We start from the raw sequence: 23,604 nt of genomic DNA, 5'->3' as shown, positions 1-23,604 counted from the left end.
TGAATATATGATATATATTTCGATTTGTGTATGAGGATGGTGCCACTGATCACTAGTCACAAAATTATGTTGTATTCAGTCATTTTTCCAGTCGTTATAATGATGTCACCTAGACCTAGTCAGTTCTTTTGCCATCATTTCCTTCCCTTGCCCTCCTATGAATCCGTAGAGTGTATATATTTATAATATTGTCAAGTAGGATCAGAGAGACACCATTTGTTTGGTGTGGTGTTAACCAGTCACTGAAACTATGGCATTGGCCTTATATTACATCATGAGGCCGTGAGGAAAAGCACGATACGGTTTTCAGTGATGTTCTAAGTATCAGAATATAACCCAATTATATCTACCACCATTATTGTTAAATAAAAAAAACCCTTCTGTTCCTTTAATATTACTTCTTGTTGGTAATTGTTTACTAGCTTCTTAAAAGAGAAATAAAACCAAAATGTAGTGCTCAATATCACGGAATTACTGTGTTCTGGGCTCTTATTTCCGGATAATACTTAAAATATCTCCAATAGGGTGTCCTGCTTCACCTTGAACTCAGCATATCCAAAACTTAACCAGTTGACTTTCCCACTTAAAGCTTACTTTATATTCTAGCAGCCTTATTATTTCTCTTGATGTAACACCATCTTTCCAATCTTCCATGCCTAAGGGGCTTCTGGCTCATCATATCTTTCCTTCATCTCCCTGTATTTGGTCTGTTTCTGAGAACTATTCATTTTTGCCTGTCATTTCTCTTGATTCAGCCTCTTCCTCCTCATTTCCACCTTTGCCTAGACCTTTATTAGTGAGTACCTGGAATGAGACCAAAGCTGCCTAACTCGATTTCTTGCTTTGTCTTTTTATTTTCCTTTTGTATGTGGAAGAAACATGTGATTTATCTTGATCCATCAGAATGCTGATTTTTACCATTGATTCTTCCTTTTGATTGGCAGATCAAGTGTGATCTTCTCTGCTTATCTGTGAAAGTACTGCTTACTTGCCAATCCTGTACCACTTCCTGCATCTTTGCCCCCCCATCCCTCCCCAGCTCTAGGCAACCACTAATTTGTTTATTTCTGAATTTGTTTCTTCTGGAAATCTCAAATAAATGGAATTATACAATATGTAGTCCTTTGTGGCTGGCTTCTTTCATTTAGCATAATGTTTTGAAGTTCATCCATGTTGTCATATTCACCAGTACTTCATTTGTTTTTATTGCCAAATGCTATTTTATTGTATAGATATATCACACTTTATTTACTCTTTTTTAAACTCTTATTTTCTGCTTGAAGTCTTTCCTTATAGCAGGCTCTGATAGCACTTGTATCCAACAAGACTGCACTACAAACTAGAAGAGGTTGAAAGCTTTTGTCTGGTTTCCTGTGTTTTAGGCTTGAATACTGACCTGACTGCAGATTCCTTAAATTCAAAGATTGTTTTAGTTTCCTATAAGGCTTAGCAGAGTACTGGGCACATATTTACTCACAGATACTTGTTAGTTGGTTAATGCGTTCTCTTAGTGTTGGTACATGTAATAATCTGTGAAAATGTTTTGTATCTATTACTTAACTTCGTTCTTATAAGAACTTTGTGAAGTTGTAGAAAAAAAGTCAAAGCATTTAGAAATTAGAAGGGTGCTCATAATTTTATGGTGATTGAAATTTTATGAAGAAAGATAAACTGGATCACTCAACATAAAAATGTATTAAACCAATACTTTTGAAAATTTCATTGGAAAATGCCTTTTAAGAATATATATATTTTTGTGAAACACTTTTTCCTTTCATTCTTAACTAGTAAAAAAAAAAGAGAGTTACCTAAGTTAATGTTTCATACATCTTGTTTTAAAAATCTTTTTTTAGCGAATGGCAAAAAGTAAATTTGATTCTTGAGGGTGTCGATACAGTTACAAAAGTCCTGCTCAATGGTGTTCCTGTTGGGGAAACAGACAACATGTTCAGAAGATATGTAAGTACCTAATGACATCAGGTTAAAAAGGACCACTTGTGTGTGTTTGTGTTCATTGTTGTCTGAGGGGGGAAGGTAAGTGCATGATTGCCCATGCAGGGAGGCACGAGCCCTTTGATGCACTGGGTAAGTAAGTTACTTTATTTCTCAGTTGCCACATTTGTGGAATGATGAAGACACTCCAGCCTGATGGAGTTATTGTGAGGATTTAAGGAGCTAATTATATAAAATGATCAGCACAGTTTTGGGCACATAGGAAATGTTTGACAAATCCCATTCCCTTCCCTTATTAATTGGTAATCCAGAGTTTCATGGGAAATGGCAATTGACAAGCAATTTTAAAAGAAAACGTTCCTTCCTTACTGGAACAGTTACCTTAAAAGCTTGTATCCTGAGCTCCCTTCCCTTTCAGGGGTAGACTTTTCAAAACAAAAATAACTTATGACTTAGAAATACATGCTATGCATACCAGAGAGTCAGGTTATCACGAAGTGTCTAGGAAATCCTTGGCAATTCAGAGCCATGTGTAAATAGCCAGAGCAGACATTCCAAGGCTAAAGATAGTCTCTGCTTGCTCTGTTTGCCTAGGACCATCATCATCAGTAAAAATAGCAGGAGAAAACCTAGAAATCTACGTTTGGGTAGGAGAACGTACTCAGTTGTAACTAAAAGCCAGCAACTAAGTCATACTATTTTGGTGAAGTGCTTTCTCCTGCAAAAAGTTTAAACCTAAATATTTCATTCTTTTTAATGCATGTTTCATACATTCTGCCTATAGCTAAAATTTTACACATGAGGCTACTTCCACATCTGTTCTTTCTTTATAATTCAGAGGTTTGATATTACTCACGTGGTCAAAGCAGTGAACTTCATCGAGCTGTATTTCCAGTCACCAGTGATATATGCGGACCAGAGGAGCAAAGCTCACACAAGCTACGAGGTGCCCCCCAGCTGCCCTCCAAGTGAGCAGGAGGGCGAGTGCCATGTCAACTTTATTCGAAAGGTAATGGTCCCACAGTGGGGGGCTTTAACCTTGAGTATGGCATTCCAGCATATGAGATGCTTGTTTGAAGACTCCAGTTGTATTTCAGAAGTTGGGCATCTCTTTCCTGTCCCCTTAGTGGGAATTAAAAATTGGAAATAAGAACCAAAAGTTATATGAATTTTGTGGAGAATCTGTCTTTCTAGGTTTCCTTCTTGAGGCATGCTTCAGAACTTAGGTAATGTTGGAGAAAGAAGAAAAATAGGTGACTGATAATGCACCTTTACTTTAAAAAAAAAAACAACACGCAGGTTTATCAAACTTTTCACCAGACTGAAGGGTTCTTACCTATCTATCTGTCTGTCTGTTTATCTGTCTATTTATCTTTTTGAAGGGTTCATATTTATGAGTGATCCTTGTTACTAAGAAGCCTTCTACAACTATTAGAATCTTTGTTGACATACCCGATATTTTTTGCTAGGTTCTCATAAAATCTAAGATAACAAAACTCACAGGTGATTATTTTTCTTTGAGTCTGATCTCAGGCTAGATGACTGGACTCATTGAATTAGTATTCTATGTGACGTTTTGTTTTAGATTTAATTTTTATTAGAAAATTTCAATTGTGGTAAAATGTAATACAAAATTTACAATGTTAATTGTTTTAAGTGTACAATTCAGTAGTCTTAAATATATTCACACTGTTGTGAAAGCAATCTCCAGAACTTTTTTATCTTGCAAAACTAAAACTCTATACCCATTAAAAAAATAACTCCCCATTTTCCCCAGCTCTCAGGCCCTGGCAACCACTGTCCTTTCTGCTTCTGTGAATTTGACTCCTCCAGTTACCTCATAAAGTAGAATCATAGTGTCTGTCTTTTCATGACTGGCTTAGTTCTCTCAGTATAATGTTCTCAAGGTTTATCCATGATGTAGCATGTGCCAGAATTTCCTTCCTTTTTAAGGCTGAATAATATTCCGTTGTATGCACATGCCACATTTTGTTTATTCATTCAATGTCAGTGAACATTTGGGTTGCTTCCACCTTTTGGCTATTGTGAATAATGTTGCTTGTATATGGATGTACAAATATCTCTTTGAGACCCTGCTTTTCAGTTCTTTTGGATTCTATACCCAGATGTGGGATTACTGGATTATATGATAATAATATTTTTAATTTTTTGAGGAACTGGTTTTAACAACAAATGTAATAATTGGTTTCATTGTGAAGATACTAAGAGTATTTTTCCAGCTCTCATTAGCTAAAACCTCAGTTGGTAAGTTCTGATTATTAAATGGCTCTCTTTGGACTAGATGGATTTACCATTAAGTTATGTTTCCTTAATATAAGTATTAAGGTCAAAACTGTGCCTCCTCCTGTTTGGTTTGACCTCCCCAAACTTCTGTCAGTGTCTCAGGCAGTATCTGTTCACACTGCTGTAACTGAATAGTCAGGTGTCCTGGGGAACACTTGGGTACTTACACTTCTATGTAAAATTCGTCTTTTGTGTTTTTCCTTTGGCTTCAAATGGCATAGTGGTTTGAATACTAGAGGTTGCAATTTTTCCCTCTCTTCGTCTGTGTTTAACTTTCTATCAAAACAAGGACTTCCTGGATCTGAATGTGAAAAGCTTGCTTTTCAGGTCATTAATAAAGTTGTATAGTATATATAAATACACATGTTATTCATATGCCCATGTGGTATTTTCCTTCTGCCCCCTATTCAGCTGTGGCATTTACAACACTCTTTCAGGTTATCTGGGTAGGACAAAATCTTTTGTTACTGAAATCAGAAATCAGACCCAGGTTTCCGTCCTCGCAGTCTGTGGGACAGTAAACTTGGGCAAACTTGCCAGAACAATGATTTGCCTCTTCATGTTTCTGGTTAGTTACATGATTCAGTGGGAAAAGACCTGAACTGGAGACCAAGCCAGGGATCTTGGCTATGAATTCTGGCTTTACAAAATAAGAGTGATTGTAGACAAGTCCATCATTTGTATGTGGAGCAAATCTTTTCTCCTCCTTCTTAATTGTGTTGATATGAGGATACAGTGAAGTAATAATGTATTTGCATACTGTAAAGTGCTATGCAGCTTTTCACAGTGGAGGGTAAGGATATTATATATTTTGGAGACTTACTTCTATAATAAGAACTTCTAAGTATGTAACTCACTAAACGCCTCAGCATAGTTTATATGAAGTTAATGGGTAGAGGTGGAGGGTGGGCTGTAAAGAGAAAATGCTACTCTCTGTCTGTTCTTTGACCCCGCACTGTCTCCATTTTAACACAAATCCCCTTTTGTGTCTGCTTCTGTCTATGTCAGGCTTGGATGGGTGGACCCTTCCCCTCAGCTATCCTCTTAGCAGTATTCTACACCACCTGCCCAGTTTCCACCTGCATCTGCGGACATTCCTTCTGAGTCTCTTTATCCAGGTCAACCTCCGATTGATATGCTCCCAGCCTGAAACATAGAAAGCCCTTTTATTTGGAGAGGTTGTATGCAGAAGGCTGATTTGTAGCCCTTGCTGGGGAGAATGGTCTGCCTTATATGATGTTGAATATTTTTGCCCTCCTCCTTCTCCCTGTCCCTAGTAAAAGATTACATGAAGTTACAGACTCTTGAGTCAATATCTCCAAGGTGGTTTTCATTTTGAGCATGAGAATCTTAAGTGGTGAACATGATACTTAAGTGAATTTATACAGATGTGGATGCTGTGATTTTATTTCTTTATCTTTTTCTGTAGTGGAAACTAAATTATCTCTGTTTTAGATAAATACAGAGCTTAGGAAGTAATCCTTAAATGAGGACAGTTTGGCCAAGTGCTCAGGTTCTGTTCTACAAATGCTCCATTCAGAAGATCAAGTACTTCCTCTGGTGCTTGTTCTTTTTTAAAAGCTTTCATAGCCTCACACATTATAATTGACTATATTTTGCAAATACCTTTTTTTTTCTTTAAAGAAGTAGAAATCAGAAGAATTCTGCTCTGGCCACCTGTGTCACTGTCTAAATTCTGAACTGATTACCTTTAGGTTGTAAGTTCAGAAACCAGGACTTCTGAATTCATACTGGCAGAAATAGGGGTTGGCAAGTCTAACTGGAGTTTCTTAAACCTATTTATAAATATCTTTATCGGGGGGGGATAGAAAAATATATTTATCTTTCAATATATTTCCTCATTCTTTATAGTTATTACATTTAAACACAGTGGTAGGTTCAGAGATATTTTGGAGAAGCTTCAAGAGTAACTATTGCGTTGCTTCAGTGTAATATGCTTTTAAAGAGTAAAGGAACATAATTAGGCTTTGTGGTCTTAGAACATTTCTGCCAAGTTTAACTATGCCCAGGTTGACAGATTAGTTGCTGTATTATCTATTGCTGTGTAACAATTATATCAAAACGTACCAGTTTAAAATAACATTTATTATCACAGTTTCTGTCAGTCAGGAATGTAAGTGTGGCTTAGCTGGAAACTTCTGGCTCAAGGTCACTCAGGAGATTACAGTCAAGCTGTGGACCAGGGCTTCAGTCATCTTAAGGCCGGACCAGGCCTGCCTAAGTTCACCCATGTGGTTATGGGCAGGCCTCTGATGGGCTTCCAGGCTCACTCACGTGGGACTTTCTACGGAGCTGCCTCACAGCCTGGCAGCTGGCTTCCCCCTTGGCCAATAGAGAGTTGAGAGAGAGCACCCAAAACAGAAGGTGCAGTCTCTTTTATTACCTAATTTTGGAAGGGCCATCACCCCTGCGGTGTTCTGTTGGTTAGAAGTGGTTCCCTAGGACTAATCCATACTCAAGGGGAGGGGGTTACACAAGGGCATGAACACCAGGAAGGGGTCATTGTAGGTCATTTTAGATGCTGTATATGAGACACACACACACTATTACGGACTTAATTGTCCCACCCTGATATGTATATTTAATCTTAACCCTCACTAGGTCAAAATATCACCCTCTTTGGAGATGAGGCCTTTAACGAGGTGATTAAGTTAAATGAGACCATTCAGATTGGTCCTAACCCAGTATGATTGCTGTCCTTATAAGAGGAGGAAATTTGGACAACAGAGGGAGACGCTAGGGATGTGTGTGCTCAGAAAAGGCTCTGTGAGGGCACCGTGAGAAGGCGGAAACCAAACCTGCCAACACCTTGATCTGGGGCTTCCCAGCCTCCAGAACTGTGAGAAAAGTAATTTCTATTGTTTAAGCCACCCAGTGTGCGGTATTTTGTTGTGGCAGCCTGAACACACTAATATACACATGCATAAAATTTTAAAAGAAAAGGTTTTTCATAATGTTTAAATTTCATGGTAATCAGAATCTCTCTTCTTTTTTCCCCTTGAAATTGCAGGAGCAGTGTTCCTTCAGTTGGGACTGGGGGCCTTCCTTTCCTACCCAGGGCATCTGGAAAGATGTTAGAATTGAAGCCTATAATATTTGTCATTTGGAATCCTTCACATTTTCCCCCATCTATGGTAAGCTTCGAGATGTGATTTCTTGTTTTTCTTTTTTGAGCCTTTTCTGTGTTATAAAATTGGGTTTATAATTTGAATATAGAGATACACAGTTGGCCCTTGAGCAGCATGGTTTGAACTGTGCAGGTTTACTTATATGCAGAATTTTTTCAAGAAATACTACCGTATTCGATCTGAGGTCTGTTGCATCCACGGATTTGGAACTGCGGATCTGGAGGGCTGACTTTGAGCATCAGTGGATTTTGGTACCACCAGTGGGTCCTGGAATGAATCCCCTGTGGATACTGAGGGATGACTGTAGTTTTCAGAAACGTATTTTTTAAAATTTATGGCACATTAAGTTCATAAAAGTGAAAAATATATACAAACTGATTCGTCATGAAAATTTACTACATAAAACAGGTTGGTAGGTGGATACCTTTTAAAGTATTCTGCAACATAAAAAATGAGAGAAAGCAAGCAAGCAAGCAGGCAGCTCTGAGTTGTCTGAGCTGAATATTCTTTCTTAAAAGAACTGGGGCTCCTAGCTGTTACTTCTTTTTGCTGCCTCTGTAGTCATTTTCCCAACTCCTTGGTGCTGAGTTCTTGGTTTGCACAAATCAGTGGGCTGACTTCCTAGCCCTGCACATCTTCTGCTCTGAAGGCCATGACACACCAGCCTTGTTAAGAGGTGAAAGTAAACTGAAAGGTAAACAAGGCATCTCATCAGCTAAAGAAAATAACTTTTTTCACTTGAAGGGAGCACTGAAGAAAAACTCAGAAACCTCACCGATGTCGATGAACTGGTTAAAAGCTGGTCAAATATTTGTTGAGTTCTTTGCCCAGCACTGTGTGTTTTTGGTGTAGAAAGAAATACGATGTGTTTACTCATCCCTGCACATTGGTTGGGGTGGGGAAGGGAGACAGAACAATTACCAAACCAAACTAGATTGTGTCATAGTCTTTGGGATGGGAACCCCAGTAGTTCAGAAAATCAAAGATCAAAGGATTTGAGAAGTGTGGGAAATCAGGGTAACGGTGGAGGCAAGCGGGATTTTAGATGCCAGGTCACGATGCTCAGTCTAATTACGTGCAGGCCTAACTAGATGAAATCTGTAAACAAGTACGTGGTGTGTCCCTGCCAGAGTTCTTTTGTCTTTTGGGCCCTAGTGACTGTGGATTGTGCTTCAGTGGAACCAGATCTGTGTTTTCTAAAGGCAGAAGACAAAAGCAAATCAGAGATGTTTGATAATTGAGGAGGCTATCAGGTGCTGCTGGCATTTTTAAATGTTAAGAAGGCATTAGAAGTTCTAATGTAAATTGCACATACAAATGTGGCAGTTTAGAGCTTTCTAGTTCTTAAACTGTTCTTCAGAGGCTCAACCCGAACTGAGCTTTGCTGCTATAATCAAATAATGGTTCATTTACCTTCATCTCCACCGATAATTTTTCTCAGGTATATATAATAAAATCTGTTGTAAGAGGTGTCTGATTTTACCAAAAGTTACTTTTTTAATAGTTTTGAAGTTTAATCAGTGTTTTAGGTGGTTTGCCAAAAAATGCTATGAGTTCCAGGTATCCTGATATCTGAAAAAATTTAAATAACACTGCTGTAGTTTAATTTAAAATTTTGAATATGGAGCTAAACATTTCTCCTTTAATCATTAGGGCTCAGTTTATTAGCCATTAGTGACTGGGTGAATTTTATTTGAATTAAATAAATTTAAGCGATGCTTAAGATTTAATTTAGATTCTTTGTAATCAATTACCCACATCAATTGTATTTTTGATGTTTTGTGACTATGATATATTTTGTACTTAACAGAGAGAAAAATGTTTCCTGTTCAGAAGATGTGTTCTATGTATATTAAACAGTAATTCTTTTATTTCTGATTAATTTTATAGATTTCAGTTTGGTTACTTGATGTAATAAAAAAATTGCAGCATAAACTTACAAAAGCATTAGGAGAGGAACTTCCTTTAGGAGTTTTTTTTTGGATTTTTTTTTTTCAGTTTGTATTTGGAAGAGAGTAATCATCACTGAAATCAATAGAAATTTAAAAGTTGAAGAATAATGGAGAATAAACTAGTATATTCGGGATACTTTTTGCATTTATTTGGTACATGCTATGAGGCAGGCATTTTGAGAGTTATGAAACATTTAAAAAAATGATTAATTCATAATCAAAAACATAATACAATTTTTATCTAAAATCAAATACTGAATTAATTTTTAAAAAAGTTAAGTGTGATATGAGGTTAGTCAAAACTAATGCAGGGGGAGGGTATAGCTCAAGTGGTAGAGCACATGCTTAGCATGCACGAGGTCCCGGGTTCAATCCCCAGTGCCTCCACTAAAATAATAAATAAATAAACTTACTACACCCCCCCCCCCAAAACCTTTAAAAGAAAGGACTGCATGAAATTAAAAAAAAAATACAGAAAAAAAAACCTCATGCAAGCAGTGGCTAATCCCTGTGTAATAGTACCACAGATAGTTTATATTTTATTCTTCTAAATTTCTGTACTGAGCCTGTATTGTTTCCACAGTAAGGGAAGAAAGTAGATAAACTAATCTATCTAGTAATTTCAGCCAAATCATTATGAAAGGCTGAACTAATTTAACTTTGTGGCACTTTCTGCCTATTGAGGCTAGAAGAAAATAACCTTTTTGCTTTTCCAAATATTCAGTTTATTTCTTAATTTAAAATTAGTGACTTTACCCCTAAAGATCAAACCATAGTTCTCCTATTTAATTGTACACAGTATGACAGAAAAAAGGCTTTTAGACTTTTAAAAATTAACTTGAAATTTTTGTGAATTAGTTTTCTTTATACATGTGTTTTTCTGCATTCTTATTTCTTAGCATAATGGTTTCTAACTTCTGCACTTTTCAATATCCTGTGGTCATTTGTTTGATTTTGCCCTAACTTCAGTTTCCTAAGTGACTTCATATATTCTTAATGTTTAAAGCAATAAAAACAGATTTATATTTGAAAAAAATACTGAGGTCAAAGGAAAACGAGAATTATTCCCGTTATCTCTTAGGCTCTTGTCATTTATCTGGGTTTTAAGAGATAGCAATTCATTGGTGTGACCTTCTTTAAAACCTCCTTAGAAAATACTTATTTGAATGTATGTATGTGTGTGTTTAAGAGAGACAGAAGCAGAAACAGAGAGACAGAGAGACATGTATTCATTTACTGACCATCTCCATGCTAGGTCTTTCATGTTGTAACCTGATGTGAATTGTTCACATTAGGCCCTAAAATTTGTTAGGGGTAGGGGATGGCTGTCTAGTTTATGAGCTTTTCCTAAGGTTACATAAACATATTAAGTCCAAGTATGTAGTAAGTACATTCTGATGAAACACTACATTGTTTAATCTTCTATCATAGAAAAAAATAGCATTTTTCAACATATGACTCTTCCTCTTCAGCTAAGGTGAGCTGTGGATCTTGGACTTGGACTTGGGCACTTCCATTCCTCAGAGATGCTGCCTTCTGTGACCCACATTTACTTGCTGCCCTTAGCCTAAAGCACCCCTTCCTTCATTCTCGAAGAACTAGCCTTTGAGTTGGAGGAGTGGGTCAAGCTTTCAGCATGACCCTGACCTGCCCAACAGAGAGGCCTGTGTTGAAGGTCATTGTAGCCCTTTGTTTACGGCTTAATACAGAGAATACAGTGTTACAATTTTGCAAAAGATTTGTCAGTCTTGTTTAGTGCATTGTTTGATGCATTCATTTTTTTTTCTTGCATTCATTCTGAATCACTTTTTCATTCATCTTTGAATTACATTACCCATAAAATGATAGTCTTCACCCTTGGAAATATATTTTGAGGTAGGTAGGTTGCTTGAATAATCTCGTCTGATTAGGAGATTGTTGTACGGTTGATATTTTTTCTCTGGAGTTTACAAATGTATCCTTGTTTTGGTGTGGGGGGTTGGATTTTGCTTTGTATCTGTTTTGCCTTGATTTTATCTTTGAGGATTTTTGTCCTGCTGAGTAGGCAAGGAGAACTTGCTGCTTGATAAAGAAGGGGAAAACAGCTGTTGTAACTAACCGTGCGCCTGCTTTACTGGCTTATGCAAGCTGTTAGCTCTTTGAAAAGCAGCTACTAAAGTCTGTCCTCCACTTCTGCAGGAGCACCGGATAATATCCTGCATTTGAGCTTAAACATTCTGTGGCCTGGTCATTTCAGCTGCTTGTCGTTGCTGTTCCTTCAAATGCACACGACTACCGTTTCACTGCAGCTTTGCATCACCTATGAAAGATGCAAGAAGAGTGGGTAAAAGGAGCTGGGAGGAGCTCAGCAGGGCGAAGCTCATTGAGGCAGCTGTCCTTGAATAGCACCCCCCCCCCCACGGCAAGATGAAGCATCCTTTTCATCTTACATAAGCAATATACCAGCATTTGCAGATCCATCCCATGCTGACCTGAATGTTCTTCCATGTCCCTGCTGGTTCTTAATCCTCCTAAATGTCATCCTGTATTCTTAACTGTGACCTTTGGGTGTATTTTGCTTCTTTATGTAGATTCAGCATCTCTGGGACTGGGGTATAATTTATAGGGCCTGTCAAGTTTCACAGACAGTAAAGATTCAAGAAATAGATTTCCGCTGTTTGACAGAAATGCTCACATAACTGTTGTGATGCCCTTATCAGATAGTTAGGTTACAGCGATGGCATTTTGACAAAAGGAGGAACTGTGGCCCCATGTAATTATGCATTTAGTGGAGGGTCAGACACATTCTTTATGTTTGTAGATTTCAGTGTTCTTTCTTTTTTACAAAGACTCTCATGTTAAGAGGCTAACATTGTTACAGTCCCTTGAAGCTTTGTTTCACATTACCCGTATTTGCCATTTGGACTTGGGACCCTGAAGGGCAAAAAGCATCTTTGCTTTTGGTCTTCCTTATTGTTCATATCCAAATTTCAATCTGTGTGTGCCTGCTAGTGTCTTCCTTTTTGATCTGCACATCTGTGAGAGATGCATGGAAGGTGCAGAGCACTGGCATCAGGAAACCTGGGCCCTTGTCCTGTCCACCTGCTCCGGAGGTTTTGAGGTGGGTTCTGCAGCCAGGACCTCAGAAACCTCGTCTACAAAGTGACTAGCTCGCCTGGTTCCTTCTGCCTCCTGCATCCCATGGTTCCTTCCCTGTGTTTGTAAATTACAGCAGTCATTACAACCTAGTGAAGGTGTAAGTGTGGAGGAACCCAGCTCTTCTTGAAGCTAGGTATATGACTGAATGTAGACACTGATACTTGAGGCTTAGTGACCATCAGTTAAAGCAAGGCTTAAGGTGTGGTTTGATGGTAAGTCTTTCCGGTAGTTATGACACACTTGGATGAGTGTAACTCAGCCATCTTCCTGTTTTTTTACTTCCATGTCTTCTTACACTTTCCCTCCCCCTCTTAGACAACTGAATTCTTATTTCCTGACCACATCTTGACAAAGAAGTAGATTATATAGGAATATAAAAGTTGTTGGCACGTTTGAGAGGATTTTACAGTTTAGCGTGTTGGCCACATCTACACAAATTGGAGTTTTCTTGAAAGACTGCGTGAAGCAGGAGCCACACATCAATCTGGGCTGCAGAGCTGGTTGCCTTTCTGCAGATTCCCATCCAAGTCAGACTCACGGTGACTTGTTCGTTTGTTTTTAAAGAAACCCCACTTAATCAGCTTTGGAAGAATCTGAAAATGGATCAGCAGCCAGAACCACATTCTCTGCCGTCCCCTGGGTTGCCTGTCTGGTCTAGGGTCTGTGAATCTGTAGTGTCTTCTGCAGGGAGCAGGACATTGTTGAGCCTCCAGGCCAGGGAAGGCCTCAACTTGTAGAGAGAGCAGGTCAGCCTGCCTGTCCACCTGGTTGGGATGAGTTCCTGTCCTGTTTGGGCCCAGAGTTGATCAGTCAGGATGAGAAAGGATGCAAAAAAAAAAACTTGGTGTAATTGGGAGGGAGACCTGGGAGGGGAGTTTGAGTCATTTAGTAATTTTTTTTTAAGTAACCTTTCTTCTTTCCTGTCCCATCTCCAGTACTTTGTCCATTTTTGAAATGATCTTGCATTCCACCTCAGGAGAGCTGGGGTGATAGGTGTTCTTTGGGAAAGGGTAACTTGTTAGTGCTAGAAGACTTAAGCTAGGAAGCTGTGTTCTAGAAATGGGTCTTAATTTTTCAGAGGGAGCTCTCCTTAACTAGAAATAGGATTCTATATTTTAAAATTAGCAAGTGAAAAGAAGTGTCCAGGAAAATTATTATTTAAGACTCTAAATGTGCTTTGTGAACCTAAACTACTTAAAATCTCTGTGGCTTCTGGAAGGAAGCATTATCATCCATTTGGAAGAAGAAAAGAAGACAAAAGATGTTAGTGTAGTGTATCTGGTAATGACACAATAGACTTGTAAATCTTCATACTGGGTTTTTGTTTGTTTGTGGGAGGGAAGTAATTAGGTTTATTTATTTATCTATTTTTTAGTGGAGGTACTAGGGATTGAACCCAGGACCTTGTGCATGCTAAGCATGCAGTCTACCCTGAGCTATACCCTCTCCCCCCATATTGGATTTTTAATTCCATAACCTTCATTTTTTCATCTAGTGGCACCCCAGACAGTTAACAGGATGAACTCCAGAGGAGTGCCAGTTTACTGTAGAACTTTCCACGTGAGAAGCAATAGAAGTGGGAATTTTGCCAGTACCCTTTGGGAATTTCACCATTTGTCCTCCTGCTGGAGGCCCTTGCAGTTCTCCACTGCAGAGGAAGTGAAAGGGAACAGCAGAGGAGCCTGCTCGAACTTGGTGGTTATTGGTTGGTAGGAGATAAGACCTTTAGGTGGAAATGAAAGAAAAGTGGATTTCCAGTCAGTGCAGAGAATGACTTTCTAGTAGTCAAGCGTAGCAAAAAGGAAGGCAGAGGCTTTTGTCATTACAGATATTAGAGACAGATTAGGATGGCCTTTTAGGGGAATATTCTAAGTTAGGCATCAGCAAACTTTTCCTGTAAAGGGTCATGAAGTAAATATTTTTTTTAGCTTTTTGGGCCATATGGCCTTTGTTGCAGTTACTCAGCTCTGCCCTTGTAGCCCAAGGGTAACCAGTGAGCATGGCTGCTGTCTGGCCTGCCCGGCTGTCAGGACAGCATACTGAGGACTGGGTGGCTTCAACCACAGAAATGGACTCCTCACAGATCTGGAAGTTGGGAAGTCCAAGATCAACGTGCTGGTTGAATGAATTTGTGGTGAGGGCCTGCTTCCTGGCTTGTAGATGGCCACCTTTCCAGTTATGTTCTCACCTGGTGGCAGGAGGAAGGGAGACTGAGACAGAAAGAGAGGGGGAAATTGATCTCTTCTTCTTCTCATAAGGCTGCCATCCAATCAGAATAGGAGCCTACCCTTGTGAGCTCACTTAACCTAATTACCTCCCCAAAGACCCTATCTCTATATAGAGTCACACTGGGGGCTAGGGCTTCAGTATATGAATTTGAGGGGTGGGGATGTTACAATTCAGCCCATCGCAGCTGTGTTCCAATAAAATTTTATTTATAAAACAGAAAGAGGTCCAGGTTTGACCCAGGGACCAGAGGTTTGCCAGCGTGTGGTCTAGAGGAGATTAAACACTCATCAGAAAGTAGGCTAGGTGATCAATCAGCATACTTCTAGTTCAGAAGTTTTGAGAATCTGTGCTGTTGTGGGTAAAGACTCATCCAAAAGACATATTTGGTGTCTGTCATAACTTGACATCATTAAAGCGAACGTTCTTCTATATAATAAGACCCCCCGCCCCCCAACCCACTGTAATAGTTGAGCACCAGTAAGACATAGTTTTGGGGAAATTATTTGGATGAGGCTGGCATAACTTAGATGTTAAGTGTACAGTCTCTAGTTTCAGACTGTCTTGGTTTATATCCAAGCTCTGCCACTTACTAGCTGTGTGAACTTGGGTAAGTTACTTAACTTCTCTGTTTTCTTATTTATAAAATGATTATAATAATAGAGTTTACCTTATAGTAATGGTGTGATGTTTAAATAAATTAATACATGTTGAGATCATAAGACAATGCCTAGCTCATAGTCAATTCTTGGTAAATGTTATCTATTTATATTTCTTGAGATAAAAGATAGTAAGGGAAGCCAGAGGGACTATGATTGGGAGCTAAAGTTCATGTAGCTGTCAAACATTTAGCAATATTTTAGGGAGTAAACAGCTTTGGATCAGATTGGAATATGTACTTCTGTTTAAAAACAGTAAAAATGTGGTAAAGGGAAAACTGAGAGACGAAATATATACTTAATAGGAGAAAAGTGTCTTTAATAAAAAAAAATATGGTCGTCTTGATATATTTTACTGCATCTCAGAAAAACTGGGAGGCTCTGGGTGAATAAACTGTAAAATTGGCTGAACTGGAATAAACCTACTTCAGGCTCAGTGACCAGTATTCCGAAGGATAAATTATCCAATAAATAAAAATAGTTCTTAAGTCTGGGATTAGTTTTACTCCAGTGTGCATCAAATCCATCTACACATTTGGCTGGTGTGAGATGTAGGTGATGAGACGTGATGTGATCATCATTAGAACAAGTCTGGTGTGGTTCCACATTCGTAAGGAATGCCAGCTATGAAGTCTTTGGTCATCGATCAGCACACAAACTTACCTCTTCTTTCTTTTGCAGTAAAGCCACAGTTATCAATCCCCTCCTTATTTGTAGGAGAAGCTATTCCTCAGCCGGTAGCCTTCTCCTGTCCCTTCTACAGAGAGAAAAACAAACCACTAAACAAGAACTTGCTCAGTTTCTTGTCGTGAATCATACAGACTTAACTGCACCTGTGCCGGTCACGGCTCTTCTCCCTTCCGTGGCAGTAAAGAGTGAGACCTTCCACTGGTGCCTCTGACACCTCCCGGCTAGCCTTTTTGGGTGTGTCATCTCTCGTCTCTCCTGTGGAACCTAAAAAATAAAGCTCTGTTTTTCTGCTCCTGTCCAAAGCCTGCTTCGGCATATTGTCTTATTTAAAAACACAGCCAAAACACCAGCCCAGTCCAGGAGACATTAGACAAACCATGGGTGGTGGAGGAAGGGGTTATATGGCACATAACATAAAACTCCAGTTCAAAGCCTTCCTGGGACAGTCGGCCCTCTTCCTTAGGCAGCAGTCTCATCTTTCTTTTCTCCCATTACCTTCCTCTTTGGCCTTGCTCCCTCTTCTTTTTCTCGTCCCACTCTCCATCCCTGGATTTTCCAAGTGGTCCTTTCCATCCTTTTCTGCACAGATAGAAGAGTCAAGCCTCTCTGCTCCTTTGCTCCTTCCATTTGCAACCTGGTATATCACTGGGCTGGGGCCTCTAGTGACATTTTAAATGCAAATCTGATCATGTTATTCTTTCTGATGAAAAATCTTCAGTGGCTCCCCATTAATCAAGGGTGAAGTCACTAAACTCCTCACGTGACCCAGTGTGAGCTGGACCCCATTTACCTCCACTGTCATGCTGACCTCTCTCATCAGTTTCATCATTCCTCAAGTCCCTGTTGCGGCATTGCTCTTTCTCACGGCTCTTCACACGTGCCTTTTGCTGTGCCTGGAATGCTTGTCTTCCTCTGAACTTAGCTAAAGCGTCCTTCTGGGCTCAGCTAGATGTGGCTTTTTCGTAAAGGCCTTTCCGTCACCCTCTGTAAGTTCGGTGTCCTTCCCTCCTTTGATTATTTATTTAACTGCCGTTTAGTTCTCCCATCCTAGTATTATCACACTTTTGCGCTTGTCCATATCCCATTAGGCTCGTAGCCCCTGCGGGCAGGGGCCTTGTTTATTTATCCTGGTCACTGTTTAAGCCCCATCACTTAGCAAACTGCATGGCACGAAGATGGTTCTCAGTAAATATTTCTTGGATAAATAATCTACATTTAAAATGTGTATTTTTTTCACAATTTGATTAATTCTGATATATCTAAGTTTATCCCTTAGTATTAAAACCTCAATATTTTTCTTTATCAAAAGGAGCAAGTGTGTATCCACCTTATGTTATCTTTTCATTGGTAATTTTCTACTTGTGCCCTATTTATAAAGTTTTTGTGACTTAACAATTGTGACATTTTTAGAGTGGATGTATATATAAACTACTTAATTTTAGTTATTCTTCAGGATGAAGGACTGAAAATTAAAAGACAGTTTTCACTGAACTTCGGATCATGATAGCGTTTGTGAAGCTCTTAGTCGTTTAGAAGCTGCTTTGGTCTTTTTCTCAATGAATCCTGCGTAATATATGTGTGTATTTTTTCCCTTTTTATCTTTATGCTTTAGATGACCGTACCCAGGAGTGGAATCTTGAAATAGAGTCTTCTTTTGATGTTGTCAGTTCAAAGCCAGTTTCTGGCCAAGTGATTATAGCCATCCCTAAACTGCAAACACGGCAGATGCACGGCATTAAACTTCAGCATGGGGAAAGGATTGTTAAGCTCTTTGTGAAAATTAACAAGGTGAACGGTGGTACTTCCAGAGCAGTACTAAAATGAAAAACAGTAGTGTTCAAAAGAAATGGAAGGGACTGAGTATGAAAGAAAAATGTACTTCTTCTATTCTCTCCTTTACTTTTAACTTGTCATACATATTGTGGGTGTGCAAGTTAAGGAATGATTTTCCCAAACTTTAACAGTAAGAAAATGGGGGTTCTATAATTAATTTGGCATTTTTTCCTCTCTAGAGGTCAGGTGTGTTATATTTTAATTTTTCTGCAGTCTTCACACTATCCTCAATCCAAAATACATCTTAACCATTATATTTAAATACTGTGATTGTCTTTGGTATTGGTGAATTATTTTAAATATGGGTGCTTATTCTCCATGCAGAATTCTAATTCTAAACTTATGATCTTTCATGAGTAGAAGTGGACTGGGTTTTCCCTTTTCTTTTTCCTTTTTTCGTTCCTCTAATTGACAGTTGTGAGCTGGAAAGAATGGAGCAAATCAACATGCAGTAACTGTTCAGATAAAGTAAGATCTCAGAATACTTTCTAGTTCTGGGGTTGAAAGAAAACTTGACTTGAAATTCCAATTCTAAATATTAAGAATGTAGAATAAATGTCAGCTTGATTATTGGAAATGGGAGGGGTTGTTTTCCTGAACACCCTTGTTATTCTGCTCTTTCTCTTCCCTTTTGGTGTTGATTTTTAAATATTATCTATGGAGTGCTATAATTTGGCATAATACAGGGAGGGAGATTTGTATTGCTTTAGAACCTACAATTTCTGTGCTTGACTATGAGAAATTGATGTGATGTTCTGAATTTCTATATTATTTTGTTGAAAAATATGCCACAGGTTACTTAGAATGACACATTTTATTTCTTAAAAGAATATTATTATAGAGCCTTGGTGGCCTCATGGACATGGAAACCAGACTGGGTACAACATGACAGTTCTTTTTAAGCTGGATGGAGGCCTAAGTTTTGAAAAATCAGCTAAGGTAAGCAATGCTTTAAAATATTTTGTGAAAAAAGGACATTTCTTGTTACAATAGCAGTACAGATCTTTTCAGGAAAAGAAGAAACCAACAAAACTCCTGTAACCCCCACCACTCAAAGATAATTGCTAGTAACAGATACATGCTCTCAGAAGCTTCCGTGTATGTGTGTATTTATATTTTTTAATGGATCAGACTTTGCATGTTATTTTATTGCTGTACGGAGCTCAAGTTAGAAAAGGAGTGAGAAAGATCCTTCAGATTTGGCAATAAGGAGATGACTGGTGACTTCTACCAGAATGGAAATCAGACCGTAGTGGTCAAGGAGTGACTGAAGGTGGGGAAGTAGAGACAATGAGCTTGGCAGCTCTTTAAAAATGTTTGATGGGAGCCACAGTTGAGCCAGGCGGTGGTGATGGCTGGCTGGGGTCAGAAGATTGACTGCACACTGTGCAAATAAGTAAATATATTTTAGAGGGCCAGGTTTTTCACAGATGGAGAAAGGTAGTATACGTATAGAAAGAGAAGCAAGAATGCATTGGAACTGGAACTGACAGTGCAGACTCAATGACTTTAAGTAAATGCAGATAGACATAAAAGTAATTATGGGTGTAAATGCAAGTGTGGGTGTGTTTACACACACACACACACACACACTCACACTCACACTCACACTCTCTTCCTAGCTCTCTCCAGGCCTTCTCAGAGGTCCTAGAATGGTGGCACTCTATTAGCAATGAACAGAGCTAGTATCCAGATCCTGGTTTTTGAATACTACTCTACTAAAAAGAATCAGGGCTCTTTGGAGAAATGACTGATTTGAGGGCTGGAGCCTAGACTATCTTACTGCACTGGGATGTTAGAAGTTACTCAGGAATGATGGGACAGGTTGAAAGGACACAGGAGCCAGTTTAACATGCTCCCACTGGCTAAGTCTGACCAAATTTGAGCATTAAAATAAAGAGTGGTAGTAATAGATTATAACCCACTGAACATAATAAAAATCTTTGAGTGCACACTGATACAAATACATACGTGAATGAGTATTATTCAATATCATTCCGTAAATGAGAGAAAGGAAATTTATCCCTTGAAGGCCAACTAGTTAGTAGCTTAGAAGCAATAACTGAACCAGAATAATAATCATCTGATAACTAACATAGTTATAAATAATTCAGGCAAGAAATAGGAATGAGTGCTAAACCAGAGGGCCAATGTGGCATGAAACACAGGATCTTTACACAGCCTCAAAGCAGCTCTCAGCAAAATACTTACTAATTGTAATGGAGAAAAATATAGTGGAGAAACTTAGCGCACCATAGTGATTAAGTGATGGTGCGCACCCGACAAGCTATAAGAAGAATATCGCATCACTTCCTTGATAGTCCTGTTGAAGCAGATAACCAGGATCCAATCATGATAAAGCATCAGGCAATCCCAAATTGAGCTCCGTTAGTGCAAATCTTCACATCTGCTTCAATCTACTGTAATCTTTAGCAATGTCAAGGAAAGACTGAGAACCTCTTCCACAGTGAGAGAGGCCAGAGAGATGTAACAGCTGGGTGCAGTGCCTGATCTTTTTTGCTGTAAACAATGTCATTCAGGCAACCGACACAACTTGAATGGGGTCTCTGGGTGAAGGGTATTAAGGAATTCTTGGTACAATGAGTGAAACTTTTCTGTAAGTTTGAAATTGTTTAGCATAAAAAAGGACACCATTAAGAGAATGAAAGGCAACAAAATCCTGTTGGAAGGGACCTGTAGGCAGGGAAAGACTGAAAAAAGAGTTCCAAAGTAGAGATAGTTGAGAGGGCTAGGTGTCTGATAAGGTCCGGGAGGATGCTGTCGCCACACTAGTGGGCGGCTTCACCAGGGGATGACGGCTCTGTTTTTGTTGTCATAGGGATGAAAAATAAAATAACATATATAGAGGAAACTAAGGAGTTTGAGGATGGAGGTACTTTTGAAGATTTCTGGGACCACTTAAGGTCTTTTTTCTTTCTGTGGGAATTGCGAACTCTCTTTCTGTGCAATTTCAAGAGGAAAAATGAACCTGAGAAAGAAAGGTTAGGGAATTCTGGTCAGACAACTCTTCTCTCCTGGGAGCTAGGATGTAATGTTGTCATGAGGATAATGGGGGACCAGTCAGGAGTTGGAGGGAAGTGAGGACTTGTGATAAGATAGCCACGGCAGAGAAGGGGCTGGAGGGGCTAGGATGACGTGACAGGATTGTGGGGCAGCACTGAGGGACCAGTGGAGGTTAATACTGTGAACCTCTGTATCTGAGAGTCCGAATACCTTCACTTTGAAGGAACTGTTAATTACTAATTGTGACACTTCAGGCTGGTTTGGCGGTGTTTTGCAAGCTGTTACAGGTGTGTGGTAGGTTTGATATTGTTTTCTGAGCCTTCTGCCTACCCTGCTTGTACACATGCTAAATAAATCCCTCATATTTGAGCAATACTTTAAAGTTTGAGGTGAATCTTGGGTCTGAAACTAGGTTGTCTTTCTCTGCTGTGGTTTTTGAAATGATCTTCTTGCTTCTAAAATGTTACGGGAACAAGAATTCTGTATCATATAGGAGTCTTAAGGTACTACTTTATTTAGCATCTCAAAACCTTACTATAACATTTTGATCAGTTTTGTGTTTTGCTCATTAGAAGGTTCAGAAGAGAGCTGTGAAGGTGATTAAAGGAAGAAAGGATAAAGGAATAAGATAATTTACCTCGAAGGAGAGCTGATCCTTTAATTTGTTACTTATGGTATTCTTTTCATTCAGGTGTAGTAAGGTAGATGCAGGAGGACTTGAGCTTAAAGTGGAGCACGTGAGAGTGAGCTTACTCACGGGAGAGGCTGTGTGATAGTCAAGGTTGTGTAACAGTGGGTAACTGAGGAACAACTCAGAAGTCCCTTGCAGTGGGAACTTCAGTGTTTATGTCCATTTGTTCATTTGACTGCGATGGTAGAGGCTGGATCGAATGATCTCTTGTGCCTCCCTACAATTTCATGATTGCGCCGAAGAGGAAACCAGAATGAAGTAAACATTTGAGCTCTTTTGCAAGTTTCAGGAATCAATGCTTTTGAAATGTAGATTTAAAAGTATAGATTCTTGCCAAATTTGGTAAGACAGATGACACCTAATTCACCTTTGTTTCCATCCAGGGTGGTTCTTCCAGGGAATTCAGTTTCTTGCCAGTCCTGAGTTTCGTAATGTTTTCAGACTTGTCAGTGTTTCAGCAAGCAAGAAATCTGACTGCTACTTTCCATCATTATTTGTTTCCTGGCAGGAGTCTCTTAGTCTGATGCCTTTTTAGCCCTTATTTGGTGGAAATGTGTCAAACTGGGATTTCTTTTTGTTTTATATTTATTGTGGAGTATAACACACAAGAGAAAAAATAAAGAACGTAAGTGAAACGCTTAATTAATGATCAGAAATTGAACACTTGTGTAACTGTCATCCCAATCAAGAAACAAGAGCATTGCTAGCACCTCAGAAGTTCCCCACTCTTTGTGGGCCTCCCCAGTCACTACCCCTCTGTCCTTTCCCAAAATCTGTTATCTTGACTTCTAACACAAAAGTTTGTTTTTGCCTGTTTTTAAACTTTATATACATGGAACCACATAGTTTGTATTCTTTTGTGTCTGGCTAATTGGGTTCAATATTATATTTGTGACATTTAGATATGTAGTGTGTAGCTGTAGTTTGTTTACTTACACTGCTGTGTAATATTTCATTGTATTAGACATTCTGCTGTTGAAATCTGGGTCATTTCCGATTTGGGCTCTTCTGGGTAATACTGCTGTGAACATTAGCGTATGACCCACGGTGCATATGCCCCCAAAGGCATTCCTGCTGGAAGTGGAATTGCCGGGTCCTAGGCTATGCACGGGTTCAGCCTTTGTAGAGAATGCTACGCTGTTTTCCAAAGTGTGTTTCACCTTTACTCCATGTGTTCACATGCTTGCTAACACTCAGTATTGTGTCAGAGGGGACTTTTTTTCCTCATTACCTGCCCCTCCTTATCTCATCCTTATTGTGCATGTACCCTGATGGTTTCATTGTTATCCTGGGCTCGCTTCATGCAAAACTATTCCTGTTTGTAAAATATCTCATTGAAATGCATATTGCTAGGTTTTATAGCTTTCTTGCCTCTCTTCCACTGACATTGGACATTTGCATTTTAAGTTTTTGTTTACTGGATATGTCACAAGACAGCAGCAGAGTTGACTCAGACGGAAGGCCTTGAGGAAGTTACAAATTTTGGTTGCAGCGCATGCAGCAGAGATGTACTGGGTCATAAAAAAAATTCAAGTGCTGTAGGGAAGGGAAAGTGCAGACTACATTTCTTTTGAACAGGGAAGAATATCCTGACGGAATTTTTAAAAAATTGTTGTTGAAAGGAGTAACTTTGTAGTAAGAGTTTAAGTGTGAAGGGAGGTAATATGAGGCAAAATTAACATGTACTTTAAAAATAAATTTAAAAATAAAAATACGTGTTGGGGTATTATATAGTCTGTCAAGCAAGTTATTTCAAGAAGGACCTTAGAATGTATGTCTGGGAGAGTAAGGTTTATCAGTTTAGAAAACCCAACTTGATTTTTTAACAAAAAAGGAAGTTTAGTGTGTAAATGGTAGTGAGAGAAACTGCTATAGGTAAATGGAAAAAAAAAATCTTCCCAATGACTGTTTTTGCCCTTTTCTGCCCAGTTTAATGGAATATTTTTATCCTACGAATTGATGGTATTGAATTGTCGAGGTAATGT

The 23,604-nt window shown here is 38.9% G+C and overlaps 1 protein-coding gene across 1 annotated transcript in view; it reads left to right on the top strand.

Moving 5' to 3' along the window:
- The window catches only part of MANBA (mannosidase beta), a 91,248-nt gene that overhangs the window by 12,195 nt on the left and 55,449 nt on the right, over nucleotides 1-23,604 (top strand). The window contains exons 3-7 of the mRNA XM_014562031.2: nucleotides 1,854-1,959; nucleotides 2,792-2,962; nucleotides 7,289-7,412; nucleotides 17,684-17,859; nucleotides 18,733-18,843. Coding sequence (XP_014417517.2) covers nucleotides 1,854-1,959; nucleotides 2,792-2,962; nucleotides 7,289-7,412; nucleotides 17,684-17,859; nucleotides 18,733-18,843 — 688 coding nt within the window. The remainder of the gene's footprint in view (nucleotides 1-1,853; nucleotides 1,960-2,791; nucleotides 2,963-7,288; nucleotides 7,413-17,683; nucleotides 17,860-18,732; nucleotides 18,844-23,604) is intronic.

This window comes from Camelus ferus, chromosome 2 (assembly GCF_009834535.1).
Source record: "Camelus ferus isolate YT-003-E chromosome 2, BCGSAC_Cfer_1.0, whole genome shotgun sequence".
Lineage (NCBI taxonomy): Eukaryota > Metazoa > Chordata > Mammalia > Artiodactyla > Camelidae > Camelus > Camelus ferus.
The sequence above is the reverse complement of the archived record's forward strand: the minus strand, read 5'-3'. Positions and strand labels throughout refer to the sequence as shown.